The 18,654-nt window shown below is 33.0% G+C and overlaps 2 protein-coding genes across 2 annotated transcripts; both read right to left on the bottom strand.

The window, feature by feature from the left end:
* Positions 1 to 714: 714 nt before the first annotated feature.
* Positions 715 to 8,699, bottom strand: LOC115958854 (protein PALE CRESS, chloroplastic-like). Its single transcript, XM_031077103.1, has 4 exons — positions 8,604 to 8,699; positions 4,232 to 4,318; positions 3,205 to 3,366; positions 715 to 861 (listed from the first exon to the last, which is right to left on the bottom strand). The coding sequence occupies exons 1-4, from the start codon at positions 8,643 to 8,645 to the stop codon at positions 826 to 828; spliced, it is 327 nt and encodes a 108-aa protein (XP_030932963.1). The 5' UTR covers positions 8,646 to 8,699; the 3' UTR covers positions 715 to 825.
* Positions 8,700 to 8,712: 13 nt separating this feature from the next.
* Positions 8,713 to 13,029, bottom strand: LOC115962003. The gene is made up of 4 exons (XM_031080880.1): positions 12,805 to 13,029; positions 12,051 to 12,270; positions 10,406 to 10,481; positions 8,713 to 8,803 (listed from the first exon to the last, which is right to left on the bottom strand). Exons 1-4 carry the CDS (start codon positions 13,027 to 13,029, stop codon positions 8,713 to 8,715), a joined length of 612 nt encoding a protein of 203 aa, XP_030936740.1.
* Between the last annotated feature and the right edge of the window lie 5,625 nt (positions 13,030 to 18,654).

Raw genomic sequence — 18,654 nt, 5'->3', positions numbered from 1 at the left:
ATTGTTGGGGCAAAAAAATAATCTTAGTGGTAAGTTCAAATTTGAACTAATAAGTCAATAACAACTAATCACCTATGATTTGTTGTGAAAATATTTGTAAACGTAGCACTTCTCCATTAATTACCCTTCGTTTTGTAAGTATCTAATACAGGATCATATTCATTCTTGACGTGGCCAAGAATATACCAATGTGTCCCTTAGAATTTACCCCATCAGGTTCCTTGCATTAAAGCCTCAACAATCAAATGTCGCATAGCTGAAAAAAATAATAATAAAAAAAAGAAAACAAATAAACAAACCGGAATATAAGAAGCCTCACAAGAATACCATAGAGGCAAATATCAAGACCGATCAGGAATATAAGGGAGGAGCTCTAACTAGAACCAAATTTGCATGGAAGAAAAACAATAAAAAGCAACAATGAAAATAGAATATAAGCCCTTTAAGCTAGTCTAAAAAAGCAAACAAAAAATTACTGAAAAAAAGAATCCATGATGAACACAAAATTAGAGAGAGACATCATTTTTTTTAGGTCCAACTGGAGTGACCCAATTCAGCATGATCGACCTGATCTCTTTGCAATTAAACAAATGCAAAGGTGGGCCATCTAGAAAGATTCTTTTATGAATAAAAATTAGGCCCATTAATATGTATCAACTTTACATCACATCTATTACTTCTTGCCACGCTTTCCCAAGACCTTATTTTACCATCCTTTGATTGGTAGGATTGTGTCACTTCCATCAATAAGTTCACATTCTTCTTCCACAATAATATTATCAACAGCAAGTGTCTTAATGAGCAATAACATGAAAAACCACGTATCTAGGCAAGGCACAGGACCCTCACACAACTCCTTTCCTAAAAAGAAGTAAGATGAAAGCAGATCAATGCAAATATCTAGAAACAGAAGTTATATAGAACCATAGGGGAATCTAAAGAATGCTTCTTAATGAGGACCAACTGTATTCTAGTCTCCGATTCTTCAATTCTACCTTCAGAATAAAGTAAAAATGGGTCTCCTAGTTGGTAAAAGTTGAATTTTCAAACAAGGACTCCAGCAGATGCGTGTCTTTGTGAAATTATAGTAGTTTGGCATTTTAGATATAAATTTGTTTTAGGCACCATGGAATATGAACCATTTTGGTGACAGAATTTCGAAAATATTCACTCTGGTAATTTAGCATAAAATCGACGAGAACAACACAATTTGTTGACAATTCTGCACCTACTAGAAGGTTAACAAAGGCACTTCCCATTAAAGAATTAAAAGAGGTTTGCAAACTCCTTTTCAAGTGACCAACATTTCTAATTACCACTGAAGAAGTGTCCTAAAAATCAAAGCATAACTTCTCTTGTATAAAAGTTCTTTCCAAATAGCCAATATTATCATTTCTCAACATTTTCCTTTGCTTAATAAGTAATCAGGTTTCTTGCTCATTCTCCATTCATATTTCAAGTATTAGTTATACAATATATGGTACATGAATAGATTACTAAACTATAAAAAATTTTAATTTCAAAACCAATAAATTTTCCAATGCTTGGGCAAGTTTAATTAAGATATTACAATGGCTTGAAGTTGGATAAAAAAAAAAAAAATTCTCTTCTTTTCACATTTATGCAACATATGTACAAGCCATGTGGAGAGTATAACCCCAACCCTGAAGCCCTCCAAAAAAAGAAAAGAAGAAGAGACTTTAATTAGTATTTTTTTCCTGGTCTCTCCCCTTAATAATTTTATTTCCAATAAAAAGATTAAATCAATGGTTAAAGGTAAGTGTGGGGGACGGAAACACAATAAAAAGCACTATTTATTCGGAATAGTGGGATTTTGTGTATGACTGACTAGCACAATTTATTTATTACAAGAACAAGGTGGAAATTCCACAATGGGAAGCTCAAACAACTGATTAAGAGAATAGGATTACAAATATGAAGAGTAGTGACATACTAATTGCCTTCCCGAGGTACAGGGGAACAACAATTAAAGAAAGGAAAAGAAAAGCACCATATGACTCTTTCTCCCTTTTAACTCTTTTCTAAGTGTTCTCTCAATATTTCTCAATCCCCCCCCCCCCCGGTTGCAACCTCCTCCCTTTTTATAAGCATCTTTCTTTCCCTTTCTCTCCAGTTGGTCTCTTTCTCTAGCTGGCTTGCTCCCAGCCAGATTTCTTGGGGATATTTACCTCCTCTTTCCATGGTATTCCCCTACTCTTATCCTGAAACAAGACTTTTGGGAGGGTATCTGTACTGTTCATGTTGTCCTTTATGTATTTAATGCGAAAGAGATTAGATAGAGAACCTCTCATTAATGCAGAGGTGACAGTCTCTGTGATCGTTATCCTCTTAGGGTGTTTCCCGAGGTATACCCGTTGAGAGTGGCATCTCGATTAAAAGAGGAATTGGTTCCCCAAGATCACTCATTTGCCTACTCCAAGGTCACTCGTGTTTATTACCTTGGATGTGAGCTTCAATGTTGGTGGCATATCTAGAACTCCGTGGGAATTGTCTAGGGGGACATTTCACCTTATGACTCATTGACTCATATAGATGGGTCTAGCCCGTCCTTTCAAGTATGAGCTTTCAAGCCCTTTGGGCCTCAGCCCAAAATTGAATTCATCCCCCCACACAGTAAGCATGATTTCTTTACAAATCAATTCCTACCCTTTGCTTTAGCCGTAGAGCTAAAACCCATAAACCTAAAAATATATCGTGCCATGTGGTACCATTAATAGCCTGCAGAACCTTTACAAAACCTGCAACAATTATTTTGGTTCAATAATACTACTAGAAGAACTAAAGTATCATCCACTCCGGAAAATCAAGACTGAAGCACTGATATACAAGAATTGACTCCTACCAGTAAAAAAATTTCAACAGAACTAGTTGTTGCCTCCAATGATTTATCCATAGCATCTTCCAAAAACAAATCAATAGGGAGCCAAAGTGCAAACCAACTAGTCTCATGAACTTGATTTGCAGAAGATATCAGAGACTAAAAGAAAAGGCACCATAGAGTTGACACTAAAACCTAAAATTATAGGGTTGAGACTAAAGCATAAAATCCAGATATTCAAGAAAAAAGGGGGAGGGGGGGTTGTTACAAAAGATCCTTGAGTTCTAAAAGAAACATGCTAGTTGTGGCTATCATGTAGTTTAACTAAAGCCATAGGACATATAAAGTGTGCATTTGAAGCATACCTTGTTAATTTCATTTCCTGCTGGAACAAGAACGCTAAATAGATTTTCTCTTGGAAAGGTGTCAACCATGCGATTTTTGAATTCCTTCAGCCAGCCTTCATCATCAAACCCATCATGCATATTCAAAAGATCATTGAGCAGTCTCATGGCAGGAGTAGCTTCCTATTTCAAAATCTCAGTCCAAAATATTAAGTAAAATATAAATTTTATAACTCTTTTTTCTCCCAGGGAAGGTAAAGAAGAAAGGAAACTAGAAAATGAAAAGAAAGAGCCTAAAGGAAAATTATGATGCAAGATGTGCTAGACAAGAATAATTATACAAGAAATTCCACTAAAAATCAGCACGATTTCATACAAGATTCAATAAAAAGTTCAGCATTTGGTTTTAAAATTTGAGACCCATCTGCATATTTAAACTACCAACTTTATGCCAGGAACTTATAGATGAATAGTAGTGTATACCTCAACCCTTCTATAGAACAGATCAAGATTTCTTACAGCATCCATTTCATCCTGGAAAAATGAGATTAACTCTAGAGAGAGATAAAGAGACTGCATTACATCAAATTCTATTGAACTCAAACTATAGTAGTAAAATTTACAAGGAACAAATAAAAGTTCAAGGGAAATCAATATTCTGAAAAGGATAAAGGGGCTCCCAATTCTTGCTTATAAACAAAATTACAAATTAAGAGGTCTTAAGTAAATTTTGTTAGACATATCTAGTAAAACCTATGACCAGTCAATTAACAACCAATTGCTTTACCACTGAGCTACTGAGGATTCAATTTCTGTTCTCAACACCTGACCAATATGAGCTTGAAGTTCCCAGAGTTACGGGTATTGTGTTGGATATCAGATTGACATTGAAGGTTCCAATAGTCTTCTGAACATTACAGTAATCAGTGATTACAAGCATTTACTTTGGCACACTAAAAACAAGTTCGCAAAACATTACACTACAACACCATTGCATTAGAAGAAAAGATGCCACACAAAATTTAGAGACAGCAAAAGGCCAACTTACATCAAGTCTAGAAAAATCAAGGCGATTACATATGATCATTAGAACAAGTTCATTGAGCTCTCTTTTCTCAGTAGCTTCCTCAATTTCCTGCATATAAGAAAGTTAATCAATAGTTACAATTATCCTACAAGAACAGTTTGACTCAGATTACCACTTATGGAACCTGCAAAGTATGTATGAAAATGGACAGCAATGAAATGGGATGTCCTTAGATATGGTACAAATATTCCCTTAGTAATGAAAAGAAAAGCAGCGAAAAAAGAATAAGGAAAGGGCTTTTACTTTCAAAAGGATTTCTATCAAGCTCTATATACAGAATACAATCTTTAGAAGTACCATTTTCTTTCCAATTTTCCTATAATTGTTTTTAACATTTACTTTTTATTTTATTTTAGTATTTACATTTTTTCCAACCTTTCTCCAACCCTTGCCTTTTCATCTCCCCACTACCCTCTACATAAATACTATTCTTCTTCTTTTCATCTCCCCACTACCCTCTACATAAATATTCTTCTTCTTTCTCTTCATCTTCCTTTATTTTGTCTATTCTTATTCACACTCTCTTACTATAAATTTGTAACTATCTATTCCATTCTATGCATGGTTTTCTCTCACAAAAAAAGGTTCTCTTTCTCTCTCTCTCTCAATTTTTTGATGAATTTTTTATACATTCTTCTATTTATGCCAAATTACTAATCTTTGGGAATCCTTTCTTTTTTTTTTCTTTTTTTTCTTTTTCTACACTAGAATCATTATGCTCATTTTCTCACTTAATTTAATCGAGTAGTTTGCTGGAATTCAAAAAAAGGTTCTCTCTCTCTTTCTCTCTCAATGTTTTGATGAATTTTTTTATACATTCTTCTATTTATGCCAAATTACTAATCTTTGGAAATTCTTTATTTTTTTTTTCTTTTTTTTTCTACACTAGAATCATTGTGCTCATTTTCTCACTTAATTTAATTGAATAGTTTGCCGGAATTCAAGTAAAACCAAACAATAAGGAATTTTACGGCATTGGAGAATGACTAAATATATACCAGCCAAAAGTTGAAAGTCAGCAAATTAGTGGAGCTATGATTAAGCTTCAAACAGGATTAATGGTATTACCAATGTTCTTTAATTAACGTCCTTATTTCTATTTCTCTATATATGTTTCCTAGAATTAGTATCAGTCTCATTTTTATTTTCTCTATTATATTCTAGGTAAAAGAAGAGTTCTTTAAAACTCCACATTGGTTAATGCCATTTAGATTTGTTTTTTAAATTTTTTTTCTCTTTAATTGTTAAATATTATCCTATTTTTGTTCTTTTTTATAACTCTAATTAATGTTGATGGTTCTTTTTTTTATTTTTTTATTTTGGTTAGTTAAGGTTTATGGTTCTTTCTTATATAGAAAAGAAAAAATTGAAAACAATTGAATTCCATATAAACCTGTACCTAAAGGGGATAGGAGCCTTTATTTATTTGATTAGAGACAATAATTAAAGGGGCATATCATTTGGCCATTGCATTGCATTTCATAGAGGTTAAAAGATAAAGCTTGTCATTATAGGAAAACATTTTGGGTAGGGATAAGGGCGTCTTTTTGTTTGCTCTAAGAGTAACAAAAGATCCTATTATAAAGGAAGCCCACAATCATATCACATGCTTATTACACTAACCATGAGCATAACCCATTATTCTTTCTCACCATGTTTCTACTACATTTGCATTTAGCACCTATGATTAGAATTTATTCCCAATAGAAGACTTGTAGAATCATTTAGTTTTTATAGGAAACTAGCCATAGACTCACGTGATGTGTGGGAATATAAATATTATGCAATGAAGTGTAATATATAAAAGGTAACAATTACTTCAAGCATAGTCTTTTTTTCAAAAAAAAAAAAAAGTTTTTTACACTTATTTTTTTAAATCTTTTTATCTCTACAAATATAACATTTTAATATTTTTTGTGTATTTCATTAATATTTTTTAGGGTGAACCATATTCTTCTAACTTTGTTGTAGTGTGTTACATTTGCTTAATATACAACTCGTCTCTTAAGGAATAAGGAAATTATCATAAAAATAAAAAATCATCACAAAATTACAATGTTAACTTAACCAAAATTAAAATAAAACTAAAGAAATAAAAAATAGATTTTATAATAATTTATTAGTCAAAAAACTGGTAGGCATATTCAAAATCCTATTTCCAAAAACAACTAAGTATTAATCCAAACCAAAATTCAATCAAAATTATAAAAGGGAAAGAAAATAATTTCTGATGGGAAATTAAAAAAACACAATACAAAAACACATATTAAAAAAAAAAAAACCTTCAATCTTAATTAGAATTATGAGAAAAAACAAAAATCTTTTTTGTGCAATTGTTCTCTTTATTGGTATTTATTGTTATATATATATATATATATATATTTTACTTTTTTTTTTCTTCTCATCTTATGTTATTCAACCCATAAATTCAGTCATATCTTCCACATCATTAAATTATCTATATTTTCTCTCTTTTTTATTTTTAATAATTAAAAATGGGATATTTTATTTAAATTCAAATCAATAAAATTATCCTCAAAAAATTGTTTTATTTATTTATTTATTTTTTTTTTTACATTTACACTTTGTCCAAGCTTTTTCCTTACCTTTATCTTTTCATCTCCCCACTACCTTCTACCTTAATATCACTATTCATCTCCCCACATCTTTCATATCATTAAATTATTTATATTTTTCTCACCTTTTTATTTAAAAAAAATTAAAATTTTACTTAAATTCTATAAATAAAAGTGTCCTCATAAAGTGGAGTAATACTAGGGACGCACTCATTCTCAAACCCAATACATTAAAGGAAAAATATAATACAAAACAAATGCCAATTGGGAAACACTAAATTAAAAAAAATAATAATAATGATATCAAGCCAAATATAGTATAACGAATAGTTATGGATATACTAACATAAGGGTAACAAAATTAAATGAAAAAAAAAAAAAAAAAAAAAAAACTACAATGCATATTTAATGCAATAAAATCATCATCAAATTTTGGAAAACAGTAAGTTGTCTATGGAGAGAGAGAGAGATGGTAAAGAAGAAAAAAAACAAATATCAATTAGTAACTAATAATTGGAAAACAAAGAGGTTGTAAGGAGAAGTAAAAATAAAAAATAAATATGACCAATATGGAGAACATTAAAAACTTTATAGTGCAATAAAATCAACTGTTACATTCACTAAAAAAATTGAATCAATAATCAATAATTAAACACAATCATAGCAACATATTTAAACTTAAAACTAATCAAACTCTAATTCATAACTAAAAGGAGATGTTTTAAAATCCCTTTTTTGACATTTCATTTAACTTTATATATATATATATATAAAATCTTCATACACAATTACATTTAAAAATCTTATAAACGATGCTACATCTCATTTAACACCTTTGTTATAAAAATCATTAACCAGTAAATATATGATAATAGTAAAAAACGTTGTAAATGAAATTATGAAAAAAAAAGTGATAAAACTAATTAGCTACTATCATTATGAAGTATTAGTTTATGATTTTACACATCTAAAGAAGTGGAATATATAGAGTTTACTTAAGGTATATGTAAAGATTCACATTAAAAGAAAGATATGTAAAGGTTAAAAAAATGTATATTCTATAAATAAATAAAAAGGTATGTGTAAGATTTTTATTAACTTAAAAGAAAATGAAAAATCAATTGTTAACAACAACAACAATAATAATATAGGGGTAATTACATTCTTCTTCCTTGAGGTTTTAAGAAATGACACTCTACCCCAAACATGAAAGGAAAGAATATTTTCATCATTTACATTTGTTTGACCAAACTTTGTTAAATTAATATTAAAATATTGTGTACTAACCTGCTTGTACTTAAGGTAGGTTCCAAAATTATCCTTAATTTTAAAATTAAATTCTCTTTTAAAATTTTAAATTAAAGTGTATTTCAAAATATTAAGTAAAGTCTTTTGCTTTTTTTTCCCTCCTCCTTTTCCCAATGAGTTATGGAGAGATGTGTCATTTCAAATGTTTTGGTATATTTACAAATTTGTATTTTAATTCTAAAGTTATGAGTAGTGTCTTTACTAACCATGGTTAAACATTTATAAACAGATTCTTAAATAAATTTAAAATATTTTGTTATTAATATAAATAGAATGGGAGAGTGTTACTACTTATTACCCCAAATATATTTAATAAGATCACCCTAAAAAAAAATTATCTTGCGCAATACGCGGGTCTAGGACTAGTTCTCATAATTTTAAAGCCCCAATATCTTGACAGATTAAGCAATTTATGAGGTAATGGATTTGATAATGTATATTCTGATTACCTTTACCACTTCTTCAGCGGCTCTGATGAAGCTTGAAACCATTCTCCATGCTTTTTTGACATCTTCTGGATACCCTTTCAAGTGAGTGCCAATTTCACAATAATACTCTTTAACTTTTCCTTCCTCTTCTTCCTCTTGCTGTTGACGTCTTCCATGCAGCTCCTTTTTTTTTTCCCGCTGCTACACTTGCCATTCCTAACCTATAGAAATCGTAGATATTACGTGAACATAATATAAAAAGATTGTAGGTTTTATATTTTATAAAATATTGTTATATACAGAATGCACATGGTCTCCCACTTCTCATAAATCAGGACATGGACAATAAAGCTAGACCAGTGATCTATTTGATGAGGGATTAATCATAATCTGAACAGAAAAGCTAAATTCTTGTTGATTTACTTCTAAGTATTTGCAGCTACACTATTTAATACATCAAATTTAATTTTGGAGGACATAGACAATGCAGTAATATTCAGAACCAAATTTTCTTAACTTGTAGTACTTATCAAAAAAAAAAATTGCTTAAATTGTATGGGCAACCTTGAAAAGAGCAGCATCTTTTAATTCACATGTCAATTGCAATTTCAGAAACATGAGAACTCAGATTGCGCTATTTGTAAGCTATAAAGGCATTCTATTAAGGATGTTATAGAAAGCACTTCAAATTGACCGAGATTGAGTCAACCTTAACTCCAACCTACAAGTCATTGTCTTGAAAAGTTACAAGTTGAATATTGTAATTCCACTTTTGATCAAAGTCTCAAATTTTATAGTTTATAAAAGGGTCACATAATACATTCTAAAAAACACAAAAGAGCATGGAAATCAGAAACTTACAAAGTTGAGTAGTTATGGAGTACAAAAAGAGTTCAAATGATGGACATATTGGAAATGCAAAAGGCAAGAAAACAAACTGATACAATAATTTAGTAATAATGTATCTGTTTGTCTTCCATGATCCATCAATGCTCTTTACATATAGCACACCTATCCCAAAAAGAAACACCTATGTTTACATAAACATAATGACAAAGGAATTTAATTGTACAGTTGAGAAATTACATACAAACCATGATCTTCACTACTGAAACCAATATGCATCGGTAGTCTCTTTACACATAGTATACTTTTCAATATCCTCTATGTTTTTGTGGAAGGCTGGATCTTTAAAAGTCCAATTTGACATACATTTAAGTCCAATATATAAAAATTCTGCATGTTACAATTTCCAGGGGCACAACATATAAAATTATCATGCAAAAAAAAAAAAATCCAACAATCTAACTATACATGTAATTTTTTTTTTTCTCTTGCTAAATTAGAATGCTTAAGAAATTTTCTCTTGGATGGATCATGAAAGAAGTTCTTCTTCCACCTTAAGAACAGGTTTTCTAATCTAGGAGTATTTACCTAAGAAAGGACTTATAGAAAAATCAATATTAACTCTCAAAGCTAGCAAATCAGTTCACCACAACACTAAATTTCTTTTTGGTAGTACACAATATTAACTTTCTAGCATGCTTAAATAAATTACACATTAAACCATTGAAAGAGATGTCCCTAAATATAGATGGATTAGTGTAGCAAAAATACAGGTACAATCTCTACCTATATTAAGTAGAATATAAAGAGCAGTAATTTTATACATTAATACAGATATCATACATATCCCGAATTTTTATACTTCTTCCTAATAGTAAAAATGTAAAAAGAGTCACAATAGCAAGTACCAATATTTTCTCCTTAGTACAATGTCAAAAGGGTGATAATACATTAATCTCTCTCCCTTTCACTCTTACCAGCTCTTTGCATCAGCAGAGATTCTTTCTGTAGTAGCACACATGTGAACATTGCCAGCAAGGTTTCTATTAGAATCTATACATAAAACCAAAGAGTTTTCAGCAATTAGGATATTTATGCATGTTATGGTTTTGACTATATTATCTATTCTTCATAAGTTATTTTGCACACAAACTATGAAATGTCCACGTGGTTTCTTCTTCTCATATATTACATGCATGAATCAGGATAGGCAGTAGTCCCATTTAAAAACCGGTGAATTCCGTTAAGTGTTCAACGGTTTAACCAACACCATTAGCACTTTAGTAGGTAGTAGGGCTCAAATAAAGCATTAAGGTCAACATTCCATTTATTTGAGCTAGATTGCCCTCGACTATTAGCATCTGAGAGTTTTCCGATAATGATTGAGCATCCAATAGATATCTAATCATATCATCTCATTCCACAATCATTGAATCCATTAAATTTTCACTTTTTCTCTACACTTTTACCCCCCAGAAAAATTCATAGTAAGATTTCAACCAAAAAGAAAAAACCTGAAACTTTTCAATCACATCATAGTTGTTCTAGCGATCGATTTCGCCGATTAATCAGCTTCATGAAATCAGCACATACATAAAGCAAATGGAAAAGGAATCAATGATGAACCTAGCACTTCAAAGTTCAAACAAGCCCCAAACGCAAGCAGTTGATTTCATGCAAAATTGTAATCACATCATCACAATATCTCTACGTGAGGTCGATGCAAGTATTAGTAGTACAACTAATTTAAGAGGAAAAAAAAAAAACCTACATTGCATCACAATCACAGAATTTCAAAAGTCATCTATAAGCAGCCAGTAGAAAGTTACATACCCCCTCCCCTCCAAAAAAAAAGAAACAAAAAAAAAAAAAAAGCAAGTAGAAAGTTAATACCCAAAACATAGAATAAAACCGAAATTGTGTTTTCCAAAGGAATTGCTACGGAATTATTTTTGTCGGATTCGTATCAGACACATCCAACAAGTGTACAGAAAACATAGCAGGGAACAAGTAATATATTTATAATTCCCTAATTTATTGCAAAAAAATACTCCCTTAACCAGTTCCTTTGTCATATGGACTTCTCAAATTGGCAACATATTCATGTAGAAGAAGTATGTAACATAATAATTTCATTTACTCAACAGCAGGGATGGAGCTACAAAATGATTTGGACCCCTAAAAACAAGTGAAAATTCATTCTCATCCTTTGCATATGAGGCAGATACATGTTTTTTGGGCCAAACGTTGAAGGTCCTTTCATCAGAAACTTATGAATCATGAATGTTTCATAAGTAAACTAAAAAAAAAACAGGCAGAGAGAGCAAATGTGGGTGAAGTTAGTGGTATTGTGTATTCATGTTTCTTTCAGGGTGATAGCCAAATTTAATTTGGACCCAAACCAGTTGAGTTTTATTAACTATAAAATAAAAGGGCAAACAAAATTTACGTTGCTATGTCTTAAGTTCTTCAATTAAAGAAAGCACTGTCTGTGTCTCATTTCTAGCCACGAAACACAATACATTTTACAATTAAAACAACAAAGAAAATTGCCAAATTGTAAACCAAATTAAATATAGATATTAAGACATAGAAATGAACTTCCTATAAGGTCTCACTCACCTGTAGTACTGCCAATGACATTCGCACAGTACAACTCCTTCAGCACACCAGTCAAAGCCTTTGCCTTCTCTAATGAAAGCTCTACAGAGAGAGCCCAAAATGGGCTGACGCTCTTCTTCTTCTCCTCTCTCACAGTCTGTCCAGTCTTGTTTACTTTTTTTGAGAGAGCCCAAAATGGGCTGACGCTCTTCTTCTTCTTCTTCTTCTTCTCTCTCACAGTCTGTCTAGTCTTGTTTACTTTTTTTGAGAATGTAGTCTTGTTTACTTGTGTGAGTTAGGTGTCTGACTGACACCGTATGTCTGGTTCAAAAAAAAAAAAAAAAAAAGACACTGTATGTCAAAGTCAACAAAAGGAACATTCAAAAAGACCAAATAGCCCCCACATGTATTGAAAGGCCAAACTCAGTCAGAGGACTAAACGGGTAGTTCAGTTCTCAACAAAAGTACAATACGGTGAGTTTTGTCTTAAAAAAAGACTGTTGCTGAACAAATAGATAGAAGACGGTTAGAGCATATTCTCAAAAAAAAAAAAAAAAAAAAAGACTATTAGATGTGGATGCAAAAAAAATTTTATTTTGTATGTCTAAAACTTACTTTTTCTATTTTACGTGTATATTTTTACAAAATACCCACATTAATTTATCTATTCGACACATTTACTCAATAAAATATTCATTCTTTTACATTTTTTATTATTTTCTGACTCATGGCCTCTCTCTCTCTCTCTCTCAGATCCAACCACCGTCATCATCACCCAACCACCATCAACTCGAAACCCAGATCTATTTACTTGCTTTGTGCTCTTTTTATTTCTCATTCTCATGGTTGATCGGAGCCGAAACCCAAACCCATTCAACCCGAAACCCAAGGTTGATCGGATTGAAGGTTGATCAGACCCATTCCTCTGCTGCAACTGCGAAGGTTGATTGGAGCCTCCTCCGGCTCTCGCCAAAGTCGACACCAACAAAGAGGACGCCATGTTCTCCGTTTACCAGATGGTTGAGAGCTTACAGATGTAGAAAAAAATAATGTAGAAAAAATGCTTGAAGAAAGAAGAGCTTACAGATAGAGGTGTGCATGGGTCGGGTTGAGGGGATTTTTTGACCCAACCCACCATGGTGGGTAAAAAAAAATTGAACCCAACCTAACCCATCACATAAGTCCAACCCAACCCACATGGGTCGGGTTGAACCCATGGGTTTGACAAATTTTTTTTTAATTATTATTAAATTGAGTAGAAAAAAATATAAATAGTAATATATTAAAAAAATCTAAAGATTAGTATCAATGTAACTCCTTAAAGGCTCAGCACTAATGACTAAACAACAATAGTAATTTATTAGGATTTGTGTGAACTAATTGGCTTTTATATAGGATAGGAAGAATTGGTTATTTAAAATTTTTTATTAATTATATAATATATTTTATATATATTAAATTAGTATTAGTAGGACGAATTGAGAAAATGATGCTCTACAGCTGGTTTTTTTTTTTAAATTATTAAATATAATAAATATATATATATCTCTATAAGTACCCTACAATTGAATTTTTTTTTTAATTATTAAATATGGGTGGGTCGGGTCGGGTTTGGCGGGTTTGTAATTTTATGACCCAAACCCAACCTAACCCGCTATAACAATTTTTTTGGTAACCCAACCCAACCCAACCCACCAAGTCTTAAAAACCGACCTAACCCGGTAGGTCGGGTTTGGCGGGTCGGTGGGTTTTTTGCACACCCCTACTTACAGATGAGTGGTTGAAGCAAAGAGTGAATGAGGAGTGAGAGAGCGAGAAGGAAAAAGAAGCAGAGACAAGAGAGAGAAAAAATGAGAAAAACGGAGACCAACTAGAGACAAGAGAGAGAAAAAATTAATAAAATAATAAATGGACGAGCTACAGTAACCATGCATATATGCACGGTTACTATTGCAATTGTGCATGCACAATTTTACCCCCACTGATGTGAGTTTTTTTTTTAGGCCAAAATGTGTAAAAGTAGTAACTTTTTCTATTTTACAAAACTTTACACAAGCTGATGTGGTTGCTCTTAGTTTGGTTGTTTAAACAACACAATTTCCGCTCTACTTTTTCACTCACACGCATTTTCATAACACTTAAATAACGGTACTAGAAATATTCTACAATTTTTTTCACTTTGCAATAATCACTTTCTAGTTTCTTTCTCCCCTAAAACCCAAAACCTAGTTATAGATCCGAGAGAGAGAGAGAATTTTCTTCCACGGTGTTTTTTATTTTTATTTTTATTTTATTTTATCATAAATCTCTTTCTTCTCCCCAAACCCTAACTACAGACCAGACTTGTGTTGACTTGCGGATTTTGGAAAAGCTTCTTTTTTTCTTTTTTTCTTTTTTTTATTGACTAATTAATTGTTTGTGGATTTGGGTCTTTGATCAATTGTAATTTGTTGATGAAAACATAGATACAACCTTTTGTGTTCTCATGCCAATTTACTGTTATCTTCCTTCATTGTAAAAGTTAGGGATAATTACATATTACCCACCTGTGGTTTAGCCCGAATTTAATTTACTCACCCGTGGTTTCATTTTTTACATTTTACCTACCTAAGGTTACTTTCGTTTAGTCTCTATTACCCACCTCTGTTAGAAAAGAGGGGTAAATAAGTCTTTTTACACCCATTTTATGCCTCTCTCCTCCCAAAACAAGAAAAAAAAATATTAAAATATGGTATTAGTTTCTCACAATTCATAAACATGAAGAACATACACAAACATGAAGAAAACTAATACAATACAAATCAAATCAAGCAATACCATCAAAGTACAAACCACAGATCTATCAAAATACAACCCTAAATCCCAAGTTAAAATACAAACATCAACACACCCACACACATCCAAACTCACGGATCCATCAGTGGGCTTATCGTGGAAAGAAGGCAGAGGATTAGAGCCCTTGATGATCCGATCGAGTGCAAAGAAGGAGACACTACCAAGAGTGGCAAAGCCCCAAGCATGAGATTACCATTTGCTATATTGTCTAATGGTGAACTTCCATTGCTCCAGGAGTGTTGTTGGGTTTGGATTCGCTGCATCTAGCGGGATCGGGTATCAAACCTTTTGACTCGAGATCGGTGTTGGCGATGTTGATTTTAGTGGGAGTTTATTAGAAGAAGAGGGAAGTTTTTGATTGGGGTCCTGGTGATCTTTTAGATCTTTTACATCTTCTTGTCCAAGCTAAAGAGGATGTTTTTGCTTTAGATTCAAGCATATATTATACAAATAAATGTTCCAAAAACTGAAGGATGCCTTAAATCTGTTATAACCAATAGCTTAACGCTCCAATGTATTCTGCTAATATTTATTTATTTATTTATTTTTCTTTTTGGGTTAAATTACACTGGTTATGGCTGTGAGAGACCGCGCACCCGGCCCGTTTTTATAGGATGTGTTGGGCCAAACCCACGTGAATGGGTGGAGTCGTGTTATTGCCTCTCAAAGTAGAGGTTCGACTAGCTATATTTTTCCCTTTAGATTAAGGGTTTTACAATGGAGTCGCCACTTATTTAATTATTGGAAAAATAAGAAAACCATGAATGAAAATTCCTCATTTTATTAATTTGAAATTGAATTTACATTGATCATAGGAAAATTACATGGCTTTGGTCCTAGATACAATCTAAGATAAAGTACATGGCTTTATTTCCTAGTTACAATCTAAAAATCAAAAATTACATGGATAAGTATTTGATCTACTAACCATTGATCTAAGCTCGGAGGCTATGTTACAAGATGGGAAGGTGTTAGGCACCTACCTTGCCCGGTGAAACCGGTCTTCTAGACTATGGTGGCCAACATTCATACCACATCATCCAATATGTCAATCAATTTGTATGTTGAATTTAATGTGTGTGCATGTGATAAACCCTAATTCAATTTATTAAGCATGGCATTTGAATTGAAAAATAAACTCTAGTGAATGTGTGTGGATAGTGATAACCTAGATTCAAGGATTTGAAAGAATTACTAAACAAACATGTTTTTCATATTTTTGATGTGGATTTAAGATTAAATCTAGTGATATGCATGAACATGTGATGAACAGCTAAGAACATGTGAAGAACACATAAAAACAATTAAGAACATTCAAACATATTCAAGAGAATTATCATGCTTTAATCTTAAATTCTCATCATGACAATATAAGCAAACAATTAAGGAAGGGGATTATACCTTCATGCAAGATCCATATGATGGAGGAGGGGATTCTTGATGGAGGTCCTAAGGGTGGAGGAAAAGAAGAGCTAGGAGAGGGAGAGTGAGTCTCACTCAATACCTTGAGTCTCAGGAAGACCAAGATATGACAAGACTACTCAACTTCACTAGAACTCAAGAGAAGAGAAGAGAGGGGGATTTTTTGTTCGTGTGTCTTGGAATGAAGAAGATGAGGGTTTATATAGTAGTGGTAGAGGAAATATGAATGGAAGGCCATTTAATGAGAGTTGACAAGGAATCATGAACCTAGACCTCATTTTAGCCTTTGGGGAAATCTGGTGCATTAAATGGAAAGATTGGTGGGAGTGAGGAGCAAGCCAAAATTCGGTTTTCCCGTAGTTGCTGTCACAGCTCATAGAACCAACTTTGAAAAATCATATCTGCCTCAATTCTGATTGGAATTGTCTCATTCTTGTACTCAAATTGAAGCCCCGGATGTCTAGTTTCTGGGAAAAATAACCTCATTCACAGATTCAAAATATTCTGAGAGATATCAATGAAATGGTAAGCAGATGTCATTTGTTAGAAAATAGTTTCAGCACAATTAACACCAATAGGTCCCCAAATTAGCTCCCAATTAACATTAAATGGCTCCAATCACTCCCATTTCAGACTTAATTGGTTCCAAATTTACTCTAATTAAAAGATAATTGAACAAATTACTCATTGAATAATTAATGTTTAACTATCTAGTTAATTAAGTGTGTGCAACCTTACCATAAAATGTAGTCCTAACCAATCAAATTATGACACATCATCGATCTCAAATTGATTATATTTATAACCAATTGAAATCAATCGTTCATAATCACATATAGTCAGACTCAATTTGTAATAGTGCATCTCAGCCATTCAAACTTGATTTGATGATAACTTTCAATCTAATGGTCCGATTAGGGCTCATGACCAATCGATTTGATCGTTACAATATCAAGATCATTTTGGTGAAATGAGATTAAGGATCTAATGACCAGGATCAAGATGCATATTTCCAATGTGAAATTACCCTTTTACCCTCCATGTGAGGTTAAATACGGGTTGCAAAACAGGGTGTCAACAGAATGCCCCTCATTGGCAGAGCTTGAAAAGCGAATGCCAATGTATGAAAGAGACACCTAACTTTGCAATCAGTATTTAACCGTGGTGAATGTATGATGCATGTAAATAAAAATGCAGACGATCATGTTCTGGATCAAAATGTGGACCGAATCTCGAGGGAGATTGCCTACGTACCTCTTAGTGGGAGGATCAGGTCTAAACGTAGTTCATGCATGCAGAATTTTTTTTTTTTTTTTTTTATGAGTACAAGATATGCTTACCTGGAGGATGACGGATTTGGGCTTTGGCTCATGCTTTCAGAGGACCAAAGGTTCTGGATCCTGGCTCATGTTTTCAGAGGCCTAGGATTTTTGGATCTTGGCTCATGTTTTCAGAGGACCAAGGGTTTTTTGGGCTTTGGCTCATGCTTTCAGAGGACCAAAGGTTCTGGATCCTGGCTCATGTTTTCAGAGACCTAGGATTTTTGGATCTTGGCTCATGTTTTCAGAGGACCAAGGGTTTTTTGGGCTTTGGCTCATGTTTTCAGAGGACCAAAGGTTCTGGATCCTGGCTCATGTTTTCAGAGACCTAGGATTTTTGGATCTTGGCTTATGTTTTCAGAGGACCAAGGGTTTTTTGGGCTTTGGCTCATGTTTTCAGAGGACCAAAGGTTCTGGATCCTGGCTCATGTTTTCAGAGGCCTAGGATTTTTGGATCTTGGCTCATGTTTTCAGAGGACCAAGGGTTTTTTGGGCTTTGGCTCATGCTTTCAGAGGACCAAAGGTTCTGGATCCTGGCTCATGTTTTCAGAGACCTAGGATTTTTGGATCTTGGCTCATGTTTTCAGAGGACCAAGGGTTTTTTGGGCTTTGGCTCATGTTTTCAGAGGACCAAAGGTTCTGGATCTGGCTCATGTTTTCAGAGGCCTAGGATTTTTGGATCTTGGCTCATGTTTTCAGAGGACAAGGGTTTTTTGGGCTTTGGCTCATGCTTTCAGAGGACCAAAGGTTCTGGATCCTGGCTCATGTTTTCAGAGGCCTAGGATTTTTGGATCTTGGCTCATGTTTTCGGAGGACCAAGGGGTTTTTTGGGCTTTGGCTCATGTTTTCAGAGGACCAAAGGTTCTGGATCCTGGCTCATGTTTTCAGAGGCCTAGGATTTTTGGATCTTGGCTCATGTTTCAGAGGACCAAGGGTTTTTTGGGCTTTGGCTCATGTTTTCAGAGGACCAAAGGTTCTGGATCCTGGCTCATGTTTTCAGAGACCTAGGATTTTTGGATCTTGGCTCATGTTTTTAGAGGACCAAGGGT

The sequence above is a fragment of the Quercus lobata genome, chromosome 9, assembly GCF_001633185.2.
Source record: "Quercus lobata isolate SW786 chromosome 9, ValleyOak3.0 Primary Assembly, whole genome shotgun sequence".
NCBI lineage: Eukaryota > Viridiplantae > Streptophyta > Magnoliopsida > Fagales > Fagaceae > Quercus > Quercus lobata.
The sequence above is the reverse complement of the archived record's forward strand: the minus strand, read 5'-3'. Positions and strand labels throughout refer to the sequence as shown.